This window comes from Rhinolophus sinicus, chromosome 3 (genome assembly GCF_057876585.1).
Source record: "Rhinolophus sinicus isolate RSI-liver-muscle chromosome 3, RSI-T2T, whole genome shotgun sequence".
NCBI classification, from domain to species: domain Eukaryota; kingdom Metazoa; phylum Chordata; class Mammalia; order Chiroptera; family Rhinolophidae; genus Rhinolophus; species Rhinolophus sinicus.
This window is the reverse complement of record NC_142503.1, coordinates 146,542,268-146,562,761: the sequence shown is the minus strand read 5'-3', so window position 1 is coordinate 146,562,761 and position 20,494 is coordinate 146,542,268. Positions and strand designations below refer to the sequence as shown.

Below are 20,494 nucleotides of genomic sequence, written 5' to 3'. Positions count from 1 at the left end.
GGAAGTGGGAGTGGGAAGGAGGGTGAAGACATCACGGGGTGGGTGCGCAAAGACCACATTCCTGTGCTTGAGGGGCAAGGAGAACAGTGAGCAGATTAAGTGCTGCTGCTGAGATTTCTCTGTCCTGATACAGAGCTACACTGCAGGTCCAGACCTCAGGTGGCATCTGCATCAGCTTCAGCATGATTATAGATGGTGTGGATAATCACTGGGGGAACAGGAGGAGGAAGAGGGCTGGGCAGATGGGTACTGACACCTCTACAAACATACAGGTCTGGTACCCAGGCAGGTTCCTGGGCCGCTCCCTGCAAGCATCCTGTTTCAAGGTTCACTGAAGTTTCTGTAGCTTCAAACAGGCCGCTATGCTCTGGCGTCAGGAAACAACCCCGCTGCAGATGCTGAGGTGTTCGGGTGACTGGTGATCCTTTATCTCTGATTCCTGATCCTCACTCCCAGACCTCTGCTGCTCACATGGCTCTTCTGGAATTCTAGGTTATTCTATGGCCTTCCAAGAAGTCTTTCTTTCCGCCCCCACCCCCCAAAAAAACAAACACCCCACATCTTTTCCCTAGAAATTCTCGTTAGGATAGAAGCAGACTGGAGACTCCGAATCGTTTACCTGGACACCCTCAGTGACACCAACCATCGCCGCCCCTCTAGAGGGCTGGGCCTTTCTGCAAGGTCCAGGGCTCGCTTAGGGTAGGGGTCGCCCAGGGTGCAACGCGCCCCGGGGGCAGCTGTGCCTCGGGCGGCTGTCCAGGGGCAGCGGAGGCTGGCAGGCTGCTGATGCTCGGAGCCCGCAGCCGATGGGAGGCAGCGTGAGCCCGAGAGTGCCCCGAGCAGCCGCGGTGACCGCGCTGGAGCGCAGCCTCCTCCCGCTCCCACAATGCACAGGGCGGCTGCGGCGGCGGCGGCGGCGGCAGCATCACCGGCCACCGAGGGGGCTGCGGCGGCGACTCCTACGATCCCCGGCACGCGGAGCGCTCGCGGCTGCTCGCGGCGAGCCCGGGAGTGATGGCGAGGCCCCCGCGGGCCGCCCGAGCCTGAGCCGCCCCGCCCCGCCCCGCTCCGCCCGGTCGTGCCCGACTCCCCGCCGGCGGCAGCCTGGGCGCTTCCTAGTCGGCGCGGGCGGCGGCCCAGGCGAGGTGCGGCCTCCGCACGGGCGGGGGGCGTCGGCGCCACGGGCCCGCCATGGCCGCGTCCGAGCTCTACACAAAGGTAGGGCGCCGGCGGGCAGTGGGCAGGGGCCGCGGGGGGCGCGCCGAGGGCTGTCAGGCTGGGGAGGGGGCGGGGGCGCGCAGGGCGCCGGCGTCACCACCCCCTTTCCGAGCGTTTCCAAATCACCGGCCCTGCCCGCCTGTCGCCCGCAGAGGTGCCTTCCTCTTTTGGGCGGTGATGATGATGAAGGCGGCGGAGGGAGGCCGGCTTCGGGGGTCTCTCTGGCCCTGCCAGGCTTCTTGGGCTCGGAGCAGAGCGTGTGTCTAGAAAGGGGTCCCGTGAGGATTGAGTAGGGTGGGCCTGGGTCAGGATTGCCCAGCCCTCTGGCTCTATGTAGGAAAAATCCTGGCTGGTGGGAGATGCTTCTCCGATGGAGCAGATGGTCCCTCCCTTGGGAACGCGCGCTTAAAATAACGTCTCGTGTTGGTATGCGGTGCCACTTCTACCGCCCGCCAACCTTTCGGTGAGATTATTTGGAAAGCTGCAAACGGTCGCCAGCTGATTGTCACCTTTAGCTGCCCGGTTTCAGATTGCTGCCCTGGGGTGGTGAGCCCCTGGGGATGGTGCAGCCGGATCAAGGCGAGCTGATTCACCGGCTGGGATGGTCCGGACTCATTTATCGCTGGGAGTTTGAACCTGCGTGTAATCCCTTAGCGCCTTGTTAGGCTCCACGTCTTCACCATTCGCTGGGACGAACCGTTTCCTTCTGGGTTTAATTTAAGGGAAGTGGCATCCTTTTCTTTGTAATACTGACACCAGTATTCTCTGGGTCTGGAAATCTCTGACTGGCATGTTTTGGAGAACTGTCCCTTTGAAGACTGTTCTGAAAATTTGTCTTGGGCAGTATGTGGTACCCTTTGTTAATACGTGTAATCATGGCATTTTATACTGTAACTCATGTGTAGGTAGGTGTTTTGCCAGCTATTAATTACTCCTAATTACAGTTAACAGAATGGCCTTAACGTTTGAAGTTCACATTTGCAACAGAATCCCCATTCAGGTTTCTAAAATCATTACTTCCAAATGTGACCCAAGTAAGCACAGGGCCCAAACTGCAGCGTGTTACAGAGAAAAGAGGTCTGGACCCCCCCAACAAAAGAACTGGATTCTAGCCCCAGGCCTCTTCCACTTACTGAGTGACCTTGGGCAAGTCTTTCACCTCTCTATGCTTCAGTTTCCTCATGTGTAAGTGGGTTAATTATACCTGCCCTGCATCTCTTATAGCTATTGTGAGGATTGAATTCAATAGGAAAGCTTTTGTAACCTGTGACTTTCTCTACAAATATAAGGTATGTGATCAGTGTCTTCAACCATGAAATGAGGAGGTCGCATGAAACAATTTCTGGGACCCCTGTCTTTCCAGCCCCAGATTTAAGAATTGGAATGTCTCTAAACCTGGTAATTTTCTTTAAGCATTGTAGATCTCTAACATATGAATAAGGTGCCTACTAAGAAACATCAGTCTTTTTCACGTGGAGAGGTAAAGATCTGTAAACATTTCTAGTTACTTTGTATAGCCGGTCCTCCCCCTTTCACTGTGGTGAAGAGTCCATCCTTCAGCTGCCTAATGGGCGGGTTCACTAGAGACTGACTGGATACTAAATTGCTCTTGGACTTTGGGTCTGCTGTTTTCCACCAAGATAATTTGTGAGAGAAAAAAAAAAAGATACTGTGATTTTTCAATTGTAAGGTTTTGGGCTTCAGTCATCACAATCTGTTTTAAAAGTCACCTTATAGTGATTGTGAAGACAGACTGATTTGGGCTTTGATACTGAAGTTGAGCTTCAACTTCTTTCTCCTAAGTACAGTCATACATAAGAACGATCTGGTCACTTGGCTATGGCTGGCTAGTGTGTGTGTGTGTGTGTGTGTGTGTGTGTGTGTGTGTGTGTGTGTAAATGGGCATTAGCTTAATTGTGGGCAAGAATATTTATTGAGCACCTCCTGGGTGCCAGGTACCCTGCCTAATGTTGAGAGGTTCTAACAATAAACAAGACACAGTCCTTTCCCTCAAAGGGCTCACAGTCTGATTCTTGACCCATTTGGAATCTCCACGGACATAAATAACCTGCTGTTACTCAACAGCAGGCAGACAGCGGGTATGGTATTAGTGGAAGTTAGGGAATGGTCTGGGACATGGGAATGCTGGAAAGATTCTAGAGACAAATGCTTGGGTAGTGATTATTAGAGGAAGAGAGAAATCCTTAGAAGTAATATCAATGGATAAACACAAGGGTTTTTCCCTTGCACAGGATTACAGGAAAGGAAGTGCTGGGGTAGATAACTAGGAAAGCTTTATTAGTGACATGCCATAATTATGGTGTTCCACATAGTGGTCAAATCTGAAAAGTGCCCTTTTAAAAAATACCATTCAGGAGCTTAAAGGTAGATTTTGATGTGTGATACACCATCAGCTTTTATTACGGTGAAAGGCAAGAGACCATTCACTTTATTCTTTTTAGCTAAAATGATAGTGGTTTTCTCACAACACTTTAGTGGGGCTTCCATTTTGTAATTTTTCCAGCAGTATGAACATTTTAAGGGCAATAGCTAGGTTCCTAGGATATAACGTTTCTGGAAATCAACATTTTGGTTAAAACATGTTTTTTAAGACAATAGCTTTACTGAGATGTAATTCACATACCATACAATTCATCAATTTAAAGTGTACAATGGTTTTATTATATTCATAGGGTTGTGGGTCGATTTGTTTTTAGATCCCTTGGCTTGTTCCCAAAAGAACTGAAGATGACTGTGATAGCTCATTGCTTCTAATTTTTGAAAATATTTGCTAGTCTCGACTTGCCAGTGGATATCTGAATCATAACATCACCCGTAGATGCTTTCAGCAACTTCAAAGGGTTCAGCATTTATGGAACAGAGGTGATGAATTAGACCTCGATGGATCACCAGCAGCAATGATGTGGGATGCTAGTTCGCCTGGCTGGAGGTTCCCAGACATAAATGCTGTAGAATGGCCAAGATTACCCGGCGTTATTTCATTAGGAATATCCATGGTGTGTCAGGATGCTGCGTCTTGTAACAGTGTAAAAGGATTTAAAAAGCCCTGCTCAGGAGCCATGTAAACTTTCTTAGACGAAAACAGCCATTTTAGCCAGTAGACTGTGTATCTGTAACCTTCCTTTCCCACCTACTGACGCCACATGGCCTAGATATTATCTGGGATGGTTTTGGTTTTGTATTCTACGCCATTGTCCCTTTAAACCATCAATCCTAGAAATTGTAATGTTTTGGTGTCAAAATTACATTTCTCAGGACTGCTTCCAATACCTTAAAGCAGGACAACAATCTCATCTCTGATCATGTGCCCTGATTTAGGGCTTGGCAAGTACATTCACTTTCCTCAAAGTCACCTGTCGTGCCCCTTCCGTCCGTATTTCCTCCTGATGTCTGTTAGTGGCCCTGCAATTCTCCTATCCCTCAGGTTGGAAACCCCAGCAGCTTTTCCCTTGTCTCCTTACACTCTACTTCTTCTTTACCGATTTGGATTTCACTTGACATCCAGCTGGCAGTTCTCTTCATGATCTGTATGCATTTCTATCTTATTAGTTACTCGTGTATATGTCTGCCACTTCCACAACACTGAAAGTCCCCTGAGATGCTAATCAGAGTTTTGTTCACCTCCTGTAGAACCTAGCAGAATGTCTTAAACACAGTAGGTGCTGATTGAATATTTATTGGATGAATGAAGGAATACTTAAACAGAAGAAAGAGAGACTGCAAATAATGGTTTGGGATGATTAGTCCACTTGTAGGCATGAAGCAGGGTATAAAGAAGTGGTTAAACAAGTATGCACGTTTTCAGGCTTGTTGAACAGGGTAAGTAATAGAGGAGAGCTGGGAGACCAAGGAAATTGTTGCAGGAAACAAAATGTGAAGTGATGAAGGGCTGGTAGGCTGAGGCACAGGCAGAAGGTATGGGACCAAAGGGGACAGGTCTGAGACACAGGTCTCGGTGACACGTTAGGTGGAGGATGGGAAGAAGGAGAGCGAATAGTGTAAATTAATGCTGGTAGCTCTGGCTTTGGAAATGGAAGTTAGTTCCCGTCACATCACGAATGTTTGCTGACTCCGTGGACCTTGTAGGCTACTCAGAAATGCTTCTTTAGACTGCTGGAGCAAAGCAGAGGTCTCATGAGTTCCTCTTGAAATTTGTTACTGTCTCTTGAAGTGTGAAAGTTGAGTGTATTTCCCAGTGGCTAAAAGATGACAAAGGGGTTCTAATTCTCATGAGGATTGCTACTGTCAGATAAGCAGTTTAAATCTCCCTGGGGTTTTCAGCTTTTTAAAGTAGAGAAATACAAGGAAGGACTATGAACGGGGTTCCAGGGATTTAACTACAACCTTCAAAGGGTTGAGGCGGTGGGTTGCTCACTTTCCTATAGGAGAGAGTGTGGGAGAGGAGAGGTGCACCCCTTTGCCTCTTATCTCAGAAGGTAAGTAAGCTGTTCTGTTTTTCATTTTATGATGGATTTTAGCTCCTTCCGGAGAATCTAGGGGCACAGGTGCACTGGAAGATAGACGTGGATTCATTGTTCTCTACTTTGCGCAGTTCCTAGTGAAGTGTAAGGTACAATCGGAAGTGTAGACTCCTGGCTGATGTATGGAGTAAAGTCTGGCCCTCAGTAAAATATTGTTTGGGTCCCACTCCTCCCCCTCCACCCGGGTGGGCATGTCATCTGGCCCACAGTTACCTTCCCAGACTTTTTTCATTTGTCTACCTGGGGAGTTTGTCCCCCTTTTCCTCCAGCATCTTTTTCTCTCTCTCTCTCTCTCTCTCTCTCTCTCTCTCTCTCTCTCTCTCTCTCTCTCTCTCTCTCTCCCTCTCCCTCTCTCATCAACTTTATTGAGGTATCATTTACATGTAGTACAATTCACTCATTTCAAGTGTACACTTGGATGCGTTTTGCAAGATCTATCCTGTCATTAAACACCACCACAAACCAGATATAGAACATTTCTGTCACCCTCCAAAGTCCCCTAGTGACTAATTTCTCTTCCCCAGCTTACTCAGAGAGTTTACTGGAGTCGTGCTTACCCATCAGGGCAGAGGGAAGAGTTTGTTTTGTTTGTGTGTTTTAAAATGTATGTACCTGCGCCCAACCGATAGAGATACTTAATACCTAGGACTGACCTTGGGAGTCACTCCTGTGGAGTTTCATTGACAGTGGGAGGTGGGAGTAGCTGGAAAAGGAGATTGGGTGGTTGATTGAATCTTTCCTTCACACACCTACCCCTTTAATTTTAAAAATGGTCTCTCCCTTTGATGCCTTGTTTCCTCAGTCCTTAGTGTGCGAAAATGCCCTTTAGTCAATTTTGCCCGTTAATAGTTCTCCCCCATCTGCCTGGGTTGCAATGTCAGTCTGGGTTTGTGCTGATGTAGATTTTTGAATTTAGCAGAAACTTATCCCTGGCTTCTTCCTGCTTCGGGCCGTCTGCATTTCTCTGCTAAGCCCTCCTCAGTGGGAAGTCTCCTTAACCAGCAGCCATTAGCATTGCACATCTTGTACAACAGCCACTGGTAGAAGTTATGGATGATGTAATTATGTTTTGATTTCAAGAGAATGACTCCAAACTTCATTGAAATCAGGGAGAAATGCATTATCTACCCCTGAATGTCCATAGTGACCTTCTGTCTACCTCCTTTGGCCTGATATGTGCTGTGGCCAAAATGTGAGCAAAATGCTAGACTGGAGGGAGACCGGACACAAAAAAGACAAGTTTTGTCTATCCTCGGTCATTCATACAAAATCATGCCTTGTCCTGGCTAGGAATCCTGTGTGTATGCTTGGGGTTTCTACTTCTTGATAAATACACACTGAAACTAGAGGATTTTCAGAAAAGGAGAAATAAAGTCATCAGGGCAGTGAAGACGCTAGATGGATAAAAGGATAGAACTCTTTAGAAAGATGAAGGTGAGCTGAGCAAATGGAAAAGTATTTAACAGCAAGAATAGTAGAAATTTCTAACGTCAAATCTCAGTTCAGCAGGGATTCTTGTTAGATCTTGAAATAAATAAATATGTCATTTAAAATGAATTTCTATCTTAAACATTTAGTTTTGCATTTATGAAACTAAAGTTCTGATATCAGTGAAAATGTAGTACATGAAGAGATTGGTCTGGATAATTCATGGATGACAGTTCTAACACACCGACTTACCAAGCCTCTCTTTGACAGTGTTGAACAGTTTACCAGCCAGAGCGATTGTAGTTGGAAATAAACCCAGCTCAAAGCCCAAATGGATTTTATTTGCTTATGTGACCTGAAAGCCCAGTGGTGGCTGGATTTAAGGCTCAGACATGGTTTCTGGGGCTGTCTGTCACTGGCTGTCATGTCAGCTGTCTGACATTGGTTTCATCTCAGGACAGCTCTCTTCGGGGTGAAAAAGATGGTCAGTGGCACCTCCAGACCGATGATCTCCTAGCTCTAGACCTGGAGGAAGAGAGCCTCGTGAAGGAATTCTGGGTACCCTTGCTGAGGGTCATGTGCCCCCTCCTTTCACTGTGCTGTGTAGTCTGTGGGGGAGCAATATCACGAGTGCTCACCCAAGAGGCCGGGGGGGAAGCCAGGGCATTGTGAGTGTTGGTCCACTCTCACCTGGTGGGGTGGTGAGAGCTGTTCTCCATCAGGAGGTACAGTGCTTGTAGACAACAAAGCAGCTACTCTTAATTAGTGTCCTCTATGGAGAAATGACAGTGATCTTTGAGTAGCACATTGGGAGAGTTTTGCATAAACAGGAGGACATTGGATTTCTTTCCCTTAGAAAATCATTTTGAATTAAGAAAAAAAAAAGCCACGGGGAATTCATACAAGCAAATGTTGCTAAAAGCATATTAGAGTTTGAAGATTTGAAAAGTATTTTTCATTTAGTCTTAATTAATTAGGGGACTTTAAACCATATGTCACTCTTCCTTCTGATCTCTTTCTGCCATACTTTCTTAGCATTTTATTTCCCCTTATTTTCTTCACTTCCTAGTTTGTATACATTAATTCTCTTCCCTCATTTTCACCCAGAAATTGGCAAAATTTCTAATTACCCCTTTTTGACTTTCTGAATTGTCCCTTATTTATCTTTGGTGTGATATCTCTTTCTGTTCTCTTGCCTTCCACCCCATCGTCTTCTTCTTGATCCCCCGACTACTTTATTTCATCCAGTCACCTTAACGCTCTATTGTACTTTGTTGTAACCGAACACTCGTTACTTACTAACTTAGATCGAAGAGGATACTTCATTTCCTCAAATCCATGTACTTTTGCTTTGTTACCACTCCCTGAATCTGACATCACAATAGGAAGTAAGTTTGCATGAGTTTACATAAGTCATTTTCTCTGTGTGTGAGTGTGCAGATGTTTTAAACAATTAAATACTTGCTTTAGACTAATTTTTAGACTAGTTAGACTAATTAGAATTTATTCAGCCACCGTACCGGAGTACATACAATAAAATGACCAGCTATTACTTTAAAGATATGACCTCTTTAAAACATTTTTCTAGCAGAACTTAAATTTTTACGTATAGGATTGATCTCTATGTGCTCAAAATGAGAAAAATTTTACTTCTAGTTTGACAAACAAGCATCATGCTCAGGTTGGGAGCAGAACTCCTGGAGATGTCCATAAATGAGGAAATGTGTATCTCAATCAGGAGTTTTGGTCAAAACCTGGATTAAACTTTCATTAACCCAATTTATATAAAATCTTATTTTAGAAGTGAAAAGTTAAACCCATTAAAGCTAATATTGTATTTTAACCCACTCTTCCTGTTTATACTCTTTTGTTCCATCCTAGATCAAGATTTCTCAACCTCTGCACCATTGACATAGTAGTCTAGATAATTCTTTTTTACTGGGTGCTTGACTTGTATATTATAAGATGTTTAGCCAAATCCCTAACCTTTATCTGCTAGATTCCCCCACTTCCAGTTGTGACAACCATATTATCTACAGACATTGCCAAATGTCCCCTGGGAAGGGGGGACCAAAGTCCCCCCTCCCCCTGAGTACCTTTGACCTAGACTTTAATTAAGACTTAGACTTTGGCAACAAAAAGTGGGCAAGAGTTAAAAACAGAAACAGAGATTAATTGGAAAAACTTAAAAAATATAATTGACTTTGCAGTAAATTTTTCTGCTCAGAGAAATGATATATTGTAGAAAATTTGGAAAATACAGAAACATATAAAGAAAGAAAATTAAAAATAAACTATTAATTATACCACTCAGAGATAATCATTGTAAACTACTGATTTACTTCCTTAAGTCTTTTATGTATATTTGTAATGGTAATTTTATACTTTCTAAAACTTAACATGAACCGTGAGAATTTTTATATTATTAAATATTCATTGAGAATGTTTTTAATGGCTGCATAATATTCTGTCATCTGGATATACCATAATTTATTTACTGCTGGGCGTTTTCAGTATTATAAGAAATGTACTGTGATGGGCATCTTTGTACATAAATCTTTCCTTGAATTAGTTTTAGTCGATTTTGGATTCCAAGTCTCCTTGTCACGGGTTGGCATTTACATTTATTCAGGGTAGGTAGTCACATTTATTTCATTTTAAAAATAGCACTTTTATGTACATTGCTTCAGGGCATGAGTTTACATAAATCATTTGTCCCACTTCTGTGAGATGCTCTCTGTGCGCTATGCCAGGCCTGCAGCTCAGTGCTATGTACTGCAGCCCTCCTTGGGACTGGGAGCCCCTAATGTGGAGGAAGGTTGATGGTGTGGAAACTTAGATATTGAAGGCCTGAAAAACGGAGTTGAAGCCTTAGCATCCGTGGAAGTTTCTTTGTTTTTCTTCCTTGACTAAATCATTGATTTTTCCCTTCTTTAGTTGTCATTTGTTTTCTTCTAAAACTGTGGCTTGCATAAATGCATGACTCCATGGCTGTATCATTATCAAATAATAATGGGTGAAATACACTGAGGCCTTACTGTGGACCAGGCTGTACTCTGAGGGCTTTGTTACAACTGTTTCTTTCCTTGGCTTCCACCTCTCCCAGTGCCTGAAAGAAAAAATAATGCCTGGTACATAGCAGCCAAGGACATGGACTCTGTCTACACTTAGAGTTTGAATTCTGGTTCAAATCCTGGATTTACTTTTCGCTGTCTGTATGACCTGGACAAAGCTACTTAACCTCTCTGTGCCTCAATTTCCTCATTTTTATAATAGGGAGAATAATACCTCAGATGGTGTTAATAATGACTAAATTATATAAAAAGCGCTTAGAATAGTAACTGATACATAGTACATACTTATATGCTGTAGCTGTTCTTGTTGCTGTTGCAGTTATAGCTAATCGTTTTCATTCTCTCTGGCTGCTTTGTCTTCAGAAGCTTACCTCCCTTCTATTGCCCCCTAGATATTGGTGTTCCTAGGCTCTGTCCTTGACCTGCATTCCCTCCCACTGGGGCCTGATCTGCTCCTGAAGAGTTAAGTACCAACCCTGTGCTGATGACTCCACATCTCTGTGTCTAACCTACTTGCTGTCCCTACAAACCTGGATCCCTATAAACAACTCTCATGGACGTCTTTACCTCAAGCTTAACATATTCAAAATTGAACTTGTCATCTTCTCCATCCCTCTTCATGCCACTCTTCCCTACTTAACCTCTGTGTCTTAGTTTCCTCGTCTATAGGATGCGATAATAATAGTACCTACTTCCTAGGTTGTTAAGATGATTAAATGAGATAGTTTATGGAAAGTACCTAGGATAATGCCTGGTACATATGTAAGAAATGTTAGCCATTATAATTATTGTTGTTATTTATATTCCCTGTCTGGTAAATGGCATCAACATCCATCCATTTACCAAAACCAAAAGCTTAAACTTAGAAATCACCCCCCGCCCCAAAACAAATCAGTTACCATTTTCTGGCACCATCCTTATTCTGTTTGGGCCCTTAATATTGCTTTCCTGGATCCTGAAACTGCTTCCTAAGCTAGTGTTGGTCTTAGCTCCTGTAATCTATTTTTCGTTTTGCTACCAGAGTGATCTGCTTTATAGAATGCACATATCTGATCACGCCGGTCTCTGTCTGGAGACTCCTCAGTGATTCCTCATAGGATTTTTGTTTTGAGAATAAATTTGTTAGTGTAATGCTTCCCAAAGTTTGGTTTCTATTTGCATTACCGAGGAATCATGGTAAAATGGAGATTCTGATGCGGGTCTGTGATGGGGACCCATGACTCTGATTTCTAACAACTGCCAGGTGATCCCGTGCTGCTGGATGGAGGACCACTCCGTGAGTAGTGAGGCTGTAACGCAGGCCCTCCCTGACCTGCCTGCACCTGGGCCTGCATCGTCTCTCGTTTCCCTCTTAGTGTTCAGTTCTTCACTTTCAAGTCAAGAGCTCTCCAGGTTGTCTTCTTCCTGCTTTGCAGCATTCGCCTTGAGCATTTGCTTTGCCTGGCTTTCTTTACTCTTCATTCCTGAATGAGTCCCTCCGGACCCCAGCCTGGCTAAGGGGCTCCTTCTGTGTGTTCATATAGAACACTGTTTACCTCTGCCCTGACACTTACGCGTGCCTTGCTGTTGTCTATCTACCAGGGCTTCTCTGAGCCCCTTAAGGACTCAGGAAATCTCTCATTTGTTTAGTTTTAGTAACAACTTTATTGATGTGTGCTTCACATATGATAGTTCGTTGACTTAAACTGTATCATTCAGTGGTTTTTATCTGTTTTTTTCTGACCCAATATCTAGACCAGGGTTTGGTACATAGTAACAACTCCTGAATGAATGAATGAATGAATGAATGAATGAATTTAATGACATTGAAGTACCGTTCTAAAGTTTTCTCCAAATTTTCCTCTCCATGTCTGTATTTTGGGGGTTTAACATTTCGGCATTCAAATCATCTTATTTATTCATCAGTAACTCCTCATGAACTTCCTCCTCCCACCCCTCTTTTTGGCACCGGTGATAGGAACCGCTTTATTCTTCTCTTGGTCAATTTTAATGCATCATTATAGACCACTTTCCTCAGTTCCCTAGTGCTTTCACTTCTCTTTTTCAACCTACGGTGGAATGAGCAATACTGACCCAAAGCACAGAACTTAACATGCTGCTCACCAGTTAAAACCCCTGCCACGTCCCCCACCCCTCCTCTCCCTGCCGTAATTACCTACAGAATGAACTCATTCCTTCGCCTGACATTTATTCACTTGGCTTGATCTTTCACAACACGGGGATTTCTCAGACTTTATGTAGCCATCATCTGGAATGCTTTTTGTTTAAATGTAGAGTCCTGGGTCTTGCCTCCAGAGATGCTGAGCCAGTAGATTTGCAAGTGGCGGGAATCGGCATTTTTAACACCATACGGGATTCTGATGCAGGTGGTGTGTGGAACCCCCACTCAGGGACATCAAGCCATCTTCCTGCTTGAGCCTGTGTTCTAGCTTTGCTTGGCTTGGGACTCCCCTCTTGCCAGAATCGCCCACCTAGTCATGCTCAATCAAAGTTAGTTGAATCAAACTATTTGTTGAGTGGTGGTGGTGAGTCTTTTCAAAATTGCAAGATGATATACTGTAGACATATTGTCAGCCACTATTTTCCCCTTGCTATCCTTAATGTTTCACTTTTAATAGACTATGTGAAAATACCTGGCACATGGTAGTGACCCAGTAAATCTTTTTGCTATTTTTAAAGGCAACTGGAAAAACTGCCTCCCTTATATTAAAACTTAATTTAGAATCTTCTATGGTGAAAGATGTTCCATTACCTTTACTAATAATAGTTGTGAAATAGTATAAGAAATGACTTGCAAAATTACTTTGGGAGCTATTTTTCTTTAAAAAAAACAACTATAAATGTTCAGTGCAGAGCCTTGGAAAATTCAGAAATTCAAAAGAAAAAATTGCATGTAATCCCACTGTCCTCAGATACTCTTAGTATTTTGATGTATGTCCTTCTAGCTTTTTTTTCTATGTATATTTTCTTTAGCAAAATTGGTGTGTGTGTGTGTGTGTGTGTGTAAGCATACTATTTTGTAGCAAGATTTTTTTCTCTAAGTAATGTATTGTGAACATTTTCTCAAGCTGCTACATAGCCTTCTACAATGTTTATTCATGGCGTCAGAGCGCTATATCACATGAATTAGACACGTTACTTAACCAGTACCCTATGATACTGGTTCCAATTTTTTGACAGTTTACATTTAAAAAATGAAGAGAATCAAAAGCCTTTGTGTGTTCCTTTAAAAAGAAATCCATTGTAGTTGTTAATGAATTTGACTATAGTTACAAAACATCCCACTTTTCTACCTAACAATATTGGTACAAAAAGTTGATTATCATATCAATGTTAAGAAGATAAGTCTAGTTAGAGTTTAGAAAAAAATGTAAAAATTAAAAAAAAACCCCACAGAATATCAATGCAATCAGGAATAAAGCCTTAAATATAATTTGGGATCTCAGCTGTGACAGCCACTAGAAAGGAATCCTCCAGACTATAAAGGAAGATTGAGATTAGTGATCAGTGGGCCAGGTGAATCAAAGTGTAGGTTAGCTCTAACTTGTGAGGGCAGTGGATCTCTTCCTATCCCAGTATTTTGGAAGCCATGAATTATATTGTAATCAACACATTAATATACCTGCCTTTTCTTGTTGAAGACACTATCCCCGACTAATAAAAGCCACCTGGGATTTGTCAAGCCCATGTATCCATTTTTAATGGCAGGATAGCCTGGTTGCTCAGAAACTGTTGGCTTCAGAAATGAAAGGGTTGATTTAGGCTACAAGGAGAAGAAATATAAGAGAGGTGGTTATTCAAGAAAAAACACGTTTATTAAATCAAGAGAAGTAATCTCGGAGACATAAGACGGATCTTAAAAGCTCCGAAGAGGAGTCTTTTTTATTAATGTATTTCAAATACCCCTCCCCCCTTACATATACTGTACTTAAATATTTCTTATAACAAATTTACAACTGAAATATGTCTGGGAACCTGGCCATGGATCCTCACGGTCCCGGTTCTTCAGAAGATGTACACGTTCCTTGGGGCAGAGGTGGCACCTCCTTGGGTCTGAGAGTTTTATTGGTCTGTGTCAGGAGCTGAGCCTTAGTCTCAGGAAAGTTAGAAGAATCTGTGGACTATGTGACGTTACCTCCTTGGTCCTGTCCCTGTAGTCACAGAGGTCCGGTTTGTCTTTTGTAGCTGGGCCTCCACTATGGTGTGTTTAGCAAGGATCTGGACCAAACATGTAGAGTGCAACTTAACTGGCTCAAGTAAGGATTGGGATGTCTTATCTGAGTTTATGAAAAATGAAATGATGGGGACATTTGAAAATCAGTACCAATTTAACAGATCTGTAAGACTCAGTCGTAATCTGTGTCATTCTGTACATTAAACCTAGTTGGTTTTTTTTGTTTTTTTTTTAAGATTTTGTTGGGGAAGGGGAACAGACTTTATTGGGGAACAGTGTATATTTCCAGGACCTTTTCCGAGTCAAGTTGTTGAACTTTTCAATCTTAGTTGTGGAGGGCGCATCTCAGCTCCAGGTCCAGTTGCTGTTGTTAGTTGCAGGAGGCACAGCCCACCATCCCTTGCGGGAGTTGAACCAGCAGCCTTGCAGTTGAGAACCCACTGGCGCATGTGAGAATCAAACTGGCAGCCTTCGGCGTTAGGAGCATGGAGCTCCAACCCCGAGCCACCAGGCTGGCCCCAAACCTAGATTCTTAAAATAATTTTGTTTTTAAGGTTAAACATCTCCTGTATTCTGATTTGCCTTGCTTGTCTATTGGTTATTTTTTAGGATTTTCTAAGGTAACTATCAGACTACATGAAATTTAATATATCTGTATGAGTGGAGGCCAAATTAATTATTTAAAATATATATGGGCAAATCATGTACGCGTATAGTGGCACTGTTCCATGATGGAGTACTATACGAGTACGTGATTCCAGCTTGAAAATTGCTTCTGTTGGGCAGCAGCAGTGAAGGTTTTGTAAGTCTGAAATTACATAGAGTTTATTCAGAGTGTGATCAATATATAGACAGAGAGTCTCAGCTAGAGCACTGGAACTGCCTCTATGCATGCTTTTTACTCTAGTCAACTTAATTCCTTAAGTAGCCAGTTGTCCTTGGTTTTTGTTCTTCATTGCCATAGCACAGTGACATCACATGCAGCTGGAGCTTAAAGAAGAAGGGTCATGTTAATTAATTCCAGTGAAACAAAAAACTGCCTCAAATAATTAATGGAGTAACAGCCTCATTAAGGGATCTTAGAGTCCCCCCCCCCCCCACCCCGGACTAGAGAAGGAGAATGGCACAGATTGTTCACTGGAGACCGTTTTAAGCTATTGATCCATCTTTAAGCCCTCATCTGATGGTTAGGATTTCAACAGGAATCATTCAGGCCATGTAGTGATTTTCTCTTGAGGCTTTCTGTTTGCCTTAAGTGACAGTTTTCAAGAGAGCAATCCATGAACTTTGGCTTTGTCAGAATCTAAAAATGGCCTCTATTTCATTGTTTTATTTATTATAGCTGTCATATTTTAGTTTAAGTACAGTTGACCTAGCAAGCAAACATTTGTGTGTGTACACATAGGGTGACAAATACCAGGTCAGGTTCCCTGCTGGGTTATGGGAGGGACGAAGAGGCTATGTATGTTCCCCTCACTGTATTCTTCAGCTGATCATACTGTCAGCTGATCTTGTTATTGAGGTTCACATTTTCGTCTTCCAAATAGTTAAGACAGGAATTATTGGAGAGAGATAGCCAAAGTTAGGGAAAACCTAAGGTTGAGAGATAAGTAGGAAGGTCCTTTCCCATATATGATTAACTTGGTTTTCAACCCAACAGTTTTGTAATTGGTAGAAGCTCCCATCTTGTGACCTAACCTTTGAGGACACTACCTTCGAGAAAACTAGAAAGTTTAATCTACTTTTTATTTTAATAGTAGATGAAAGAGAATAAGAGGAAATTATCACATAGCATGTGGTTTGCAGTTTTTTGACAGATAAAAAGGTGTGGATTTCATTGTGTTGAAAATATGCTCAGAACCTTATGTGTATTCAGGAAATAAATTTTTGGGAGCTTAATAATAAAGATGTAATGAAAAAGAACGTTAAAAAATAAATACAAGAAAACATAAAAATGGGGAAAAAAAGTGCTGAGGAATAATTGGGAGATTTGAGTATGATTACCCAAATGTGTGTTACTATGTATCTGTGGGGCAAACGGGGTTATGTCTCAGGAAGGGAAATAGCACGATAACTCAGGGGACCAGTGACTTGTCTATAAATAATATTGGCCACTGTGCTGTAGAGATAGCAAACTCAGAGTAGATGAAACAGGAAGGATAGGCACAAATAGGACTAACGTAGATGTATAGTTATGTTTTTACTTTTGTTGTTTGTGCATTGTCTTTGTGTTATGATTTTTTTTTTTTGTTGGTTGTTTTTTCAGGTTAGTTGTAATATTTTATGTAAGCTTTCTAAAACTAGCTACAAAATTTATTTGGATTACCTGACTAGGTTTCTTTAAGATGTGATTGAAACAGCTTTGCCACTTTAGGATTTGAACCAGATGTACTATGGAAAGAAAATAGAGAAAAGACTACTTATAATATATAACTAAGAGTTAAACTTTATGAATATGAATGATTCAATAACAAATACATAAAACAAATGGTAAATCCTGAGACCAAATAAAGTAACAAATGTAATGTGATATGGTTAAAACCATGAGCTCCAGTGTTAGGTTGAGCTTCTTCCTGTGTGATATAGGCAAATTAGTAAATGCACTATATATATTACATATATCACTTAGCTCAGTACTTTGCGTATCATAATGAAGTCCCTTAATGTTAACTCTTAGCTGGTATTATTGGCTTCTCTACTTTAAATGGTTTGTAAAAATTTGTTTCCTTAAAAAAAATTCATGTCCCCAGAGAGATCTCTTCTTACCATACTCTTAAAGCTCCTGGAAGGTTTCAGGACATGAGTTTTGCACAGTAATACAATTTTCCCTTCATGCTGGATGGGGTTTGGTTAGAGATACTCTTTCAGTTATAATCTATTTGCAACTCAGCGTTGCTAGCACTTACTTCTACTTTAAATTGTCAGCATTGTCTGACATAGCTGTAGCTTTCATTCCCATCCCTTTTTAATCTGTCTCCATCAGGATTCTTACCTTCTGTCAGAAAGAGGAACTTATTCTAAACGAGGGCTCTTAATGCTCTTGCACCCAGTTGTAATTAACTAGCATAACTAGCATTTTATGCATTATATAGACATATGCCATAAACAATTGGTTGAATCTCAAAAGCCAGCCCCAACCCTGTTACTCTTGCCAGTACAGGGGTTTGAAAGACAAATACTCCTTTTTCTAACTTTTGTTGCAGTTCGTGATGGCTGTATGATTCAGTCTGGGCTAATGTGATAGAACCAGAAGTCTTCCGGTAGGCCTTTACAGGGAAACAAAAATTGCTTTTTTGAAGAGGAACAGAAACAATAGAACAGTTTGGAGGCACATCCCTTTTTCCAATCTTCAGAGTGGAATAGGATGTGGATTTGTGACAGCAAAGTTGCGATCATGAGGCAGCGAGCCTGAAAATGAAGTTAACAAGCTGAGGTGGCAGAGCAGACAGAGTTGGGTTCTTAATGGTATCACTGAGCTGTCAGAACAGCCCTGAGTTCATCTTCTCTGGATTTCTTGTCTGATGCATTCGATAGGCCTTAGAGTGTAAGCTGCTTAGTTGGACGTCTCTGTTCCTTGTAGCTGAAAACATGCCTCACTTAAACAAGAGGTAGCAGCTTTAATGTGAATAAAGTTAATATAAATTTAGAAGATCTGTCCAATTTGTACAGTGTTATTTATGCACAAAATAAATACAGGTAGCATGGGAATATGACAGAATTCAAGAGGTGAAAAATGAATTCTAGTCATGCTTTTGATATTGCAAAACACGGACAGTAATATCTAATAATCCAGGCCTAGTCATAATTTCTAGGCTCTCTGGCTACCTCCCAAGTCCTTTCCCACATTACCTGTGAATTTTTAGTGTTGTTTTCCTCAGGCTTAGAAACCTGAACATGACAGAGGCAAGGACTGAAGTTTCAATACTAAGGTAAAAGCTGGGTATGAGTGAAAGTGAGTGGGTGGAAGACATCAATTAAAAGATAAGTGTGTAGAGGCCATACCCGTCTTCCAGCCAGCCTGTTGCTAGGATATCCTGAAGCTCAATGTTTTTGAATTTCACTGGGGGAAGAAGAGAACAAGATATTTAAAAAGACAAAGAAGGAGAAGCAGCAGCAGCAGTCATTGAAAGCCTAGAAAAATTCCTTGCAAGCATTAGAAAAAGCCCCTTCAACTTTGAAGTTCACTTCCACTTGGTCTCTCAGCTCTTATGTGATGTTTGTGGCGAAGTCATGCCAATCAATCATGTTTAACCCAATCCTGTTACATTTTAGATAATCTAATGTTGTTAAGATGTTTGGTAGATTTGTCCATTTGGTGTGAAAATTTAAAAGGAAATACAAGTGAGAAAATGAGGAGAATGCTTATGGAAGGTAGAAATTTAAGGAAACTTGACTATATCATGAGAGGAACATGACAATTACATTTTCCATTGAGGAATTGTTCTTACTTAAATTTTATCGTTTGTTAAGACTCCCAAAACAGTGCCTCTTTTGCATCCCTTTAAAGTTAATCATAAAGCAAAACACTAATTCTTTGTGGAACTGGATAAACCAAAATATTGTTTACCAATGACACAATGAGAGAATTATACTTTAAATGGCGGCTGACGCACAAACTCCCATATATATTCATCTGTCTTTTACATTGATCAACAAGCTTGATAGCCTCTCTGTTTTGAAAATGGCTGGCCTTCCTGATCACACATTTCTGTAGATGAAGCATGATCAGAGGAGATACTATTTCTGGTACAGAGGGAGAAAGAATTTGTAAAAGCACTGTAGGCAGATATGGGAGGGCTGCCACTGCAGCCCTGTGAGATTTAGATCTCATGTTCAAGTGACACTGAGTAATCACAGGCTCCACTTTCCATTTCTTCCTCACTTTGTTGTTCAGTGTTAGACTCCAAATGCTTTTGGTCATATTAGTATCCATTTTGTCTTGTGTTTTGTGACTGTTTCTAAAATTCAATTTTCAGTTTACATATATAAGTATTTCATTGAGTGCTATTTAAAAAAGATAATTAACAGCATTTCATATCGATATGGATAGATATCCAGGATATATTGTTAAGTAAAAAAAGCACAAGTTAACTTTAGGTCACCTAAGACAATTTCAGTTATATCACAGTTTTGCCGTACCCTGGCTCAGCCCCACAAAGCCTAGAATACAATAGTATCTCCAGAGTTTTTAAGAATCTTAGATGATATTTTACCTTTGATATGCTTTATAGAGTTTCAGACTACATTCCTGGGCCAGCAAGGTATTTGTAGAGATTCATTAAATTTTTACCCATGCTTTTCCATTAGGGTTAATAAAGGTGATTATTTACATAGTAATCTTGGGATAGGGCTGGTATTTGCAAACATCAAATGAAAGACAAACTATAAAGGAAAAAAAAATTGACAAGGATGTAAACAATTTAAACTTCTCCCAACAACAACAAAACAAAATGCTCGAAATGACATTAATAGGCAAATTGATAGAACAGGAAAATATTTTCAATTCTTTGGTTAGGTGCTCAATATACTTAATACATAAAAAAGTAATAAAATTTATGAGAAAGACTAACACCCTAGTAGAAAAGTAGGTAACATTAATAAGCAATTCACAAAAGATGAAATTTAAATACCCCAATAATATTGGGGTATTCAACTTCATCAGTAACCTAAGAAATGTAAATTAAGATGATGAGTTACTGTTTTTTATCAATTAAATTGATAAATGTTTTTTAAAATTATGCTTGTTATTTAGGGATATAAACACTATCATAAACTGCTAGTGAGAGTAAAATTGACTCAGTGTTTCTCTAGGGCTGTTTAGCAACATATGCATCAAAAGCCTTAGAATTTTTTGCAGTCTTTGAGCCAACAGTAATATATTTATAAGAATTCGTTATGACGAAATAAGTAGGAATAAATACTATAATACAAGGATGGTAATTTCAATGCTGTGGAGTAGTGTATCCAACTGGAGACAATGTAGATGTCCAACAAAAGGGACGTGTTACATAGACTATGTCTGTACAAAGGTAGTATCTAATTTATTAGTATTTTCAAATAATTAACTTTCGGCTCTATTGATTTTTCTTTACAATTAT

At 41.3% G+C, this 20,494-nt stretch overlaps 1 protein-coding gene across 1 annotated transcript in view; it reads left to right on the top strand.

Moving 5' to 3' along the window:
• The first annotated feature begins 885 nt into the window (after positions 1 to 885).
• Positions 886 to 20,494, top strand: part of MYO5A (myosin VA) — a 158,963-nt gene continuing 139,354 nt past the window's right edge. Inside the window, exon 1 of the mRNA XM_074327734.2 lies at positions 886 to 1,218. Within this exon, the coding sequence (XP_074183835.2) occupies positions 1,192 to 1,218 (27 nt within the window). The 5' untranslated portion in view covers positions 886 to 1,191. The remainder of the gene's footprint in view (positions 1,219 to 20,494) is intronic.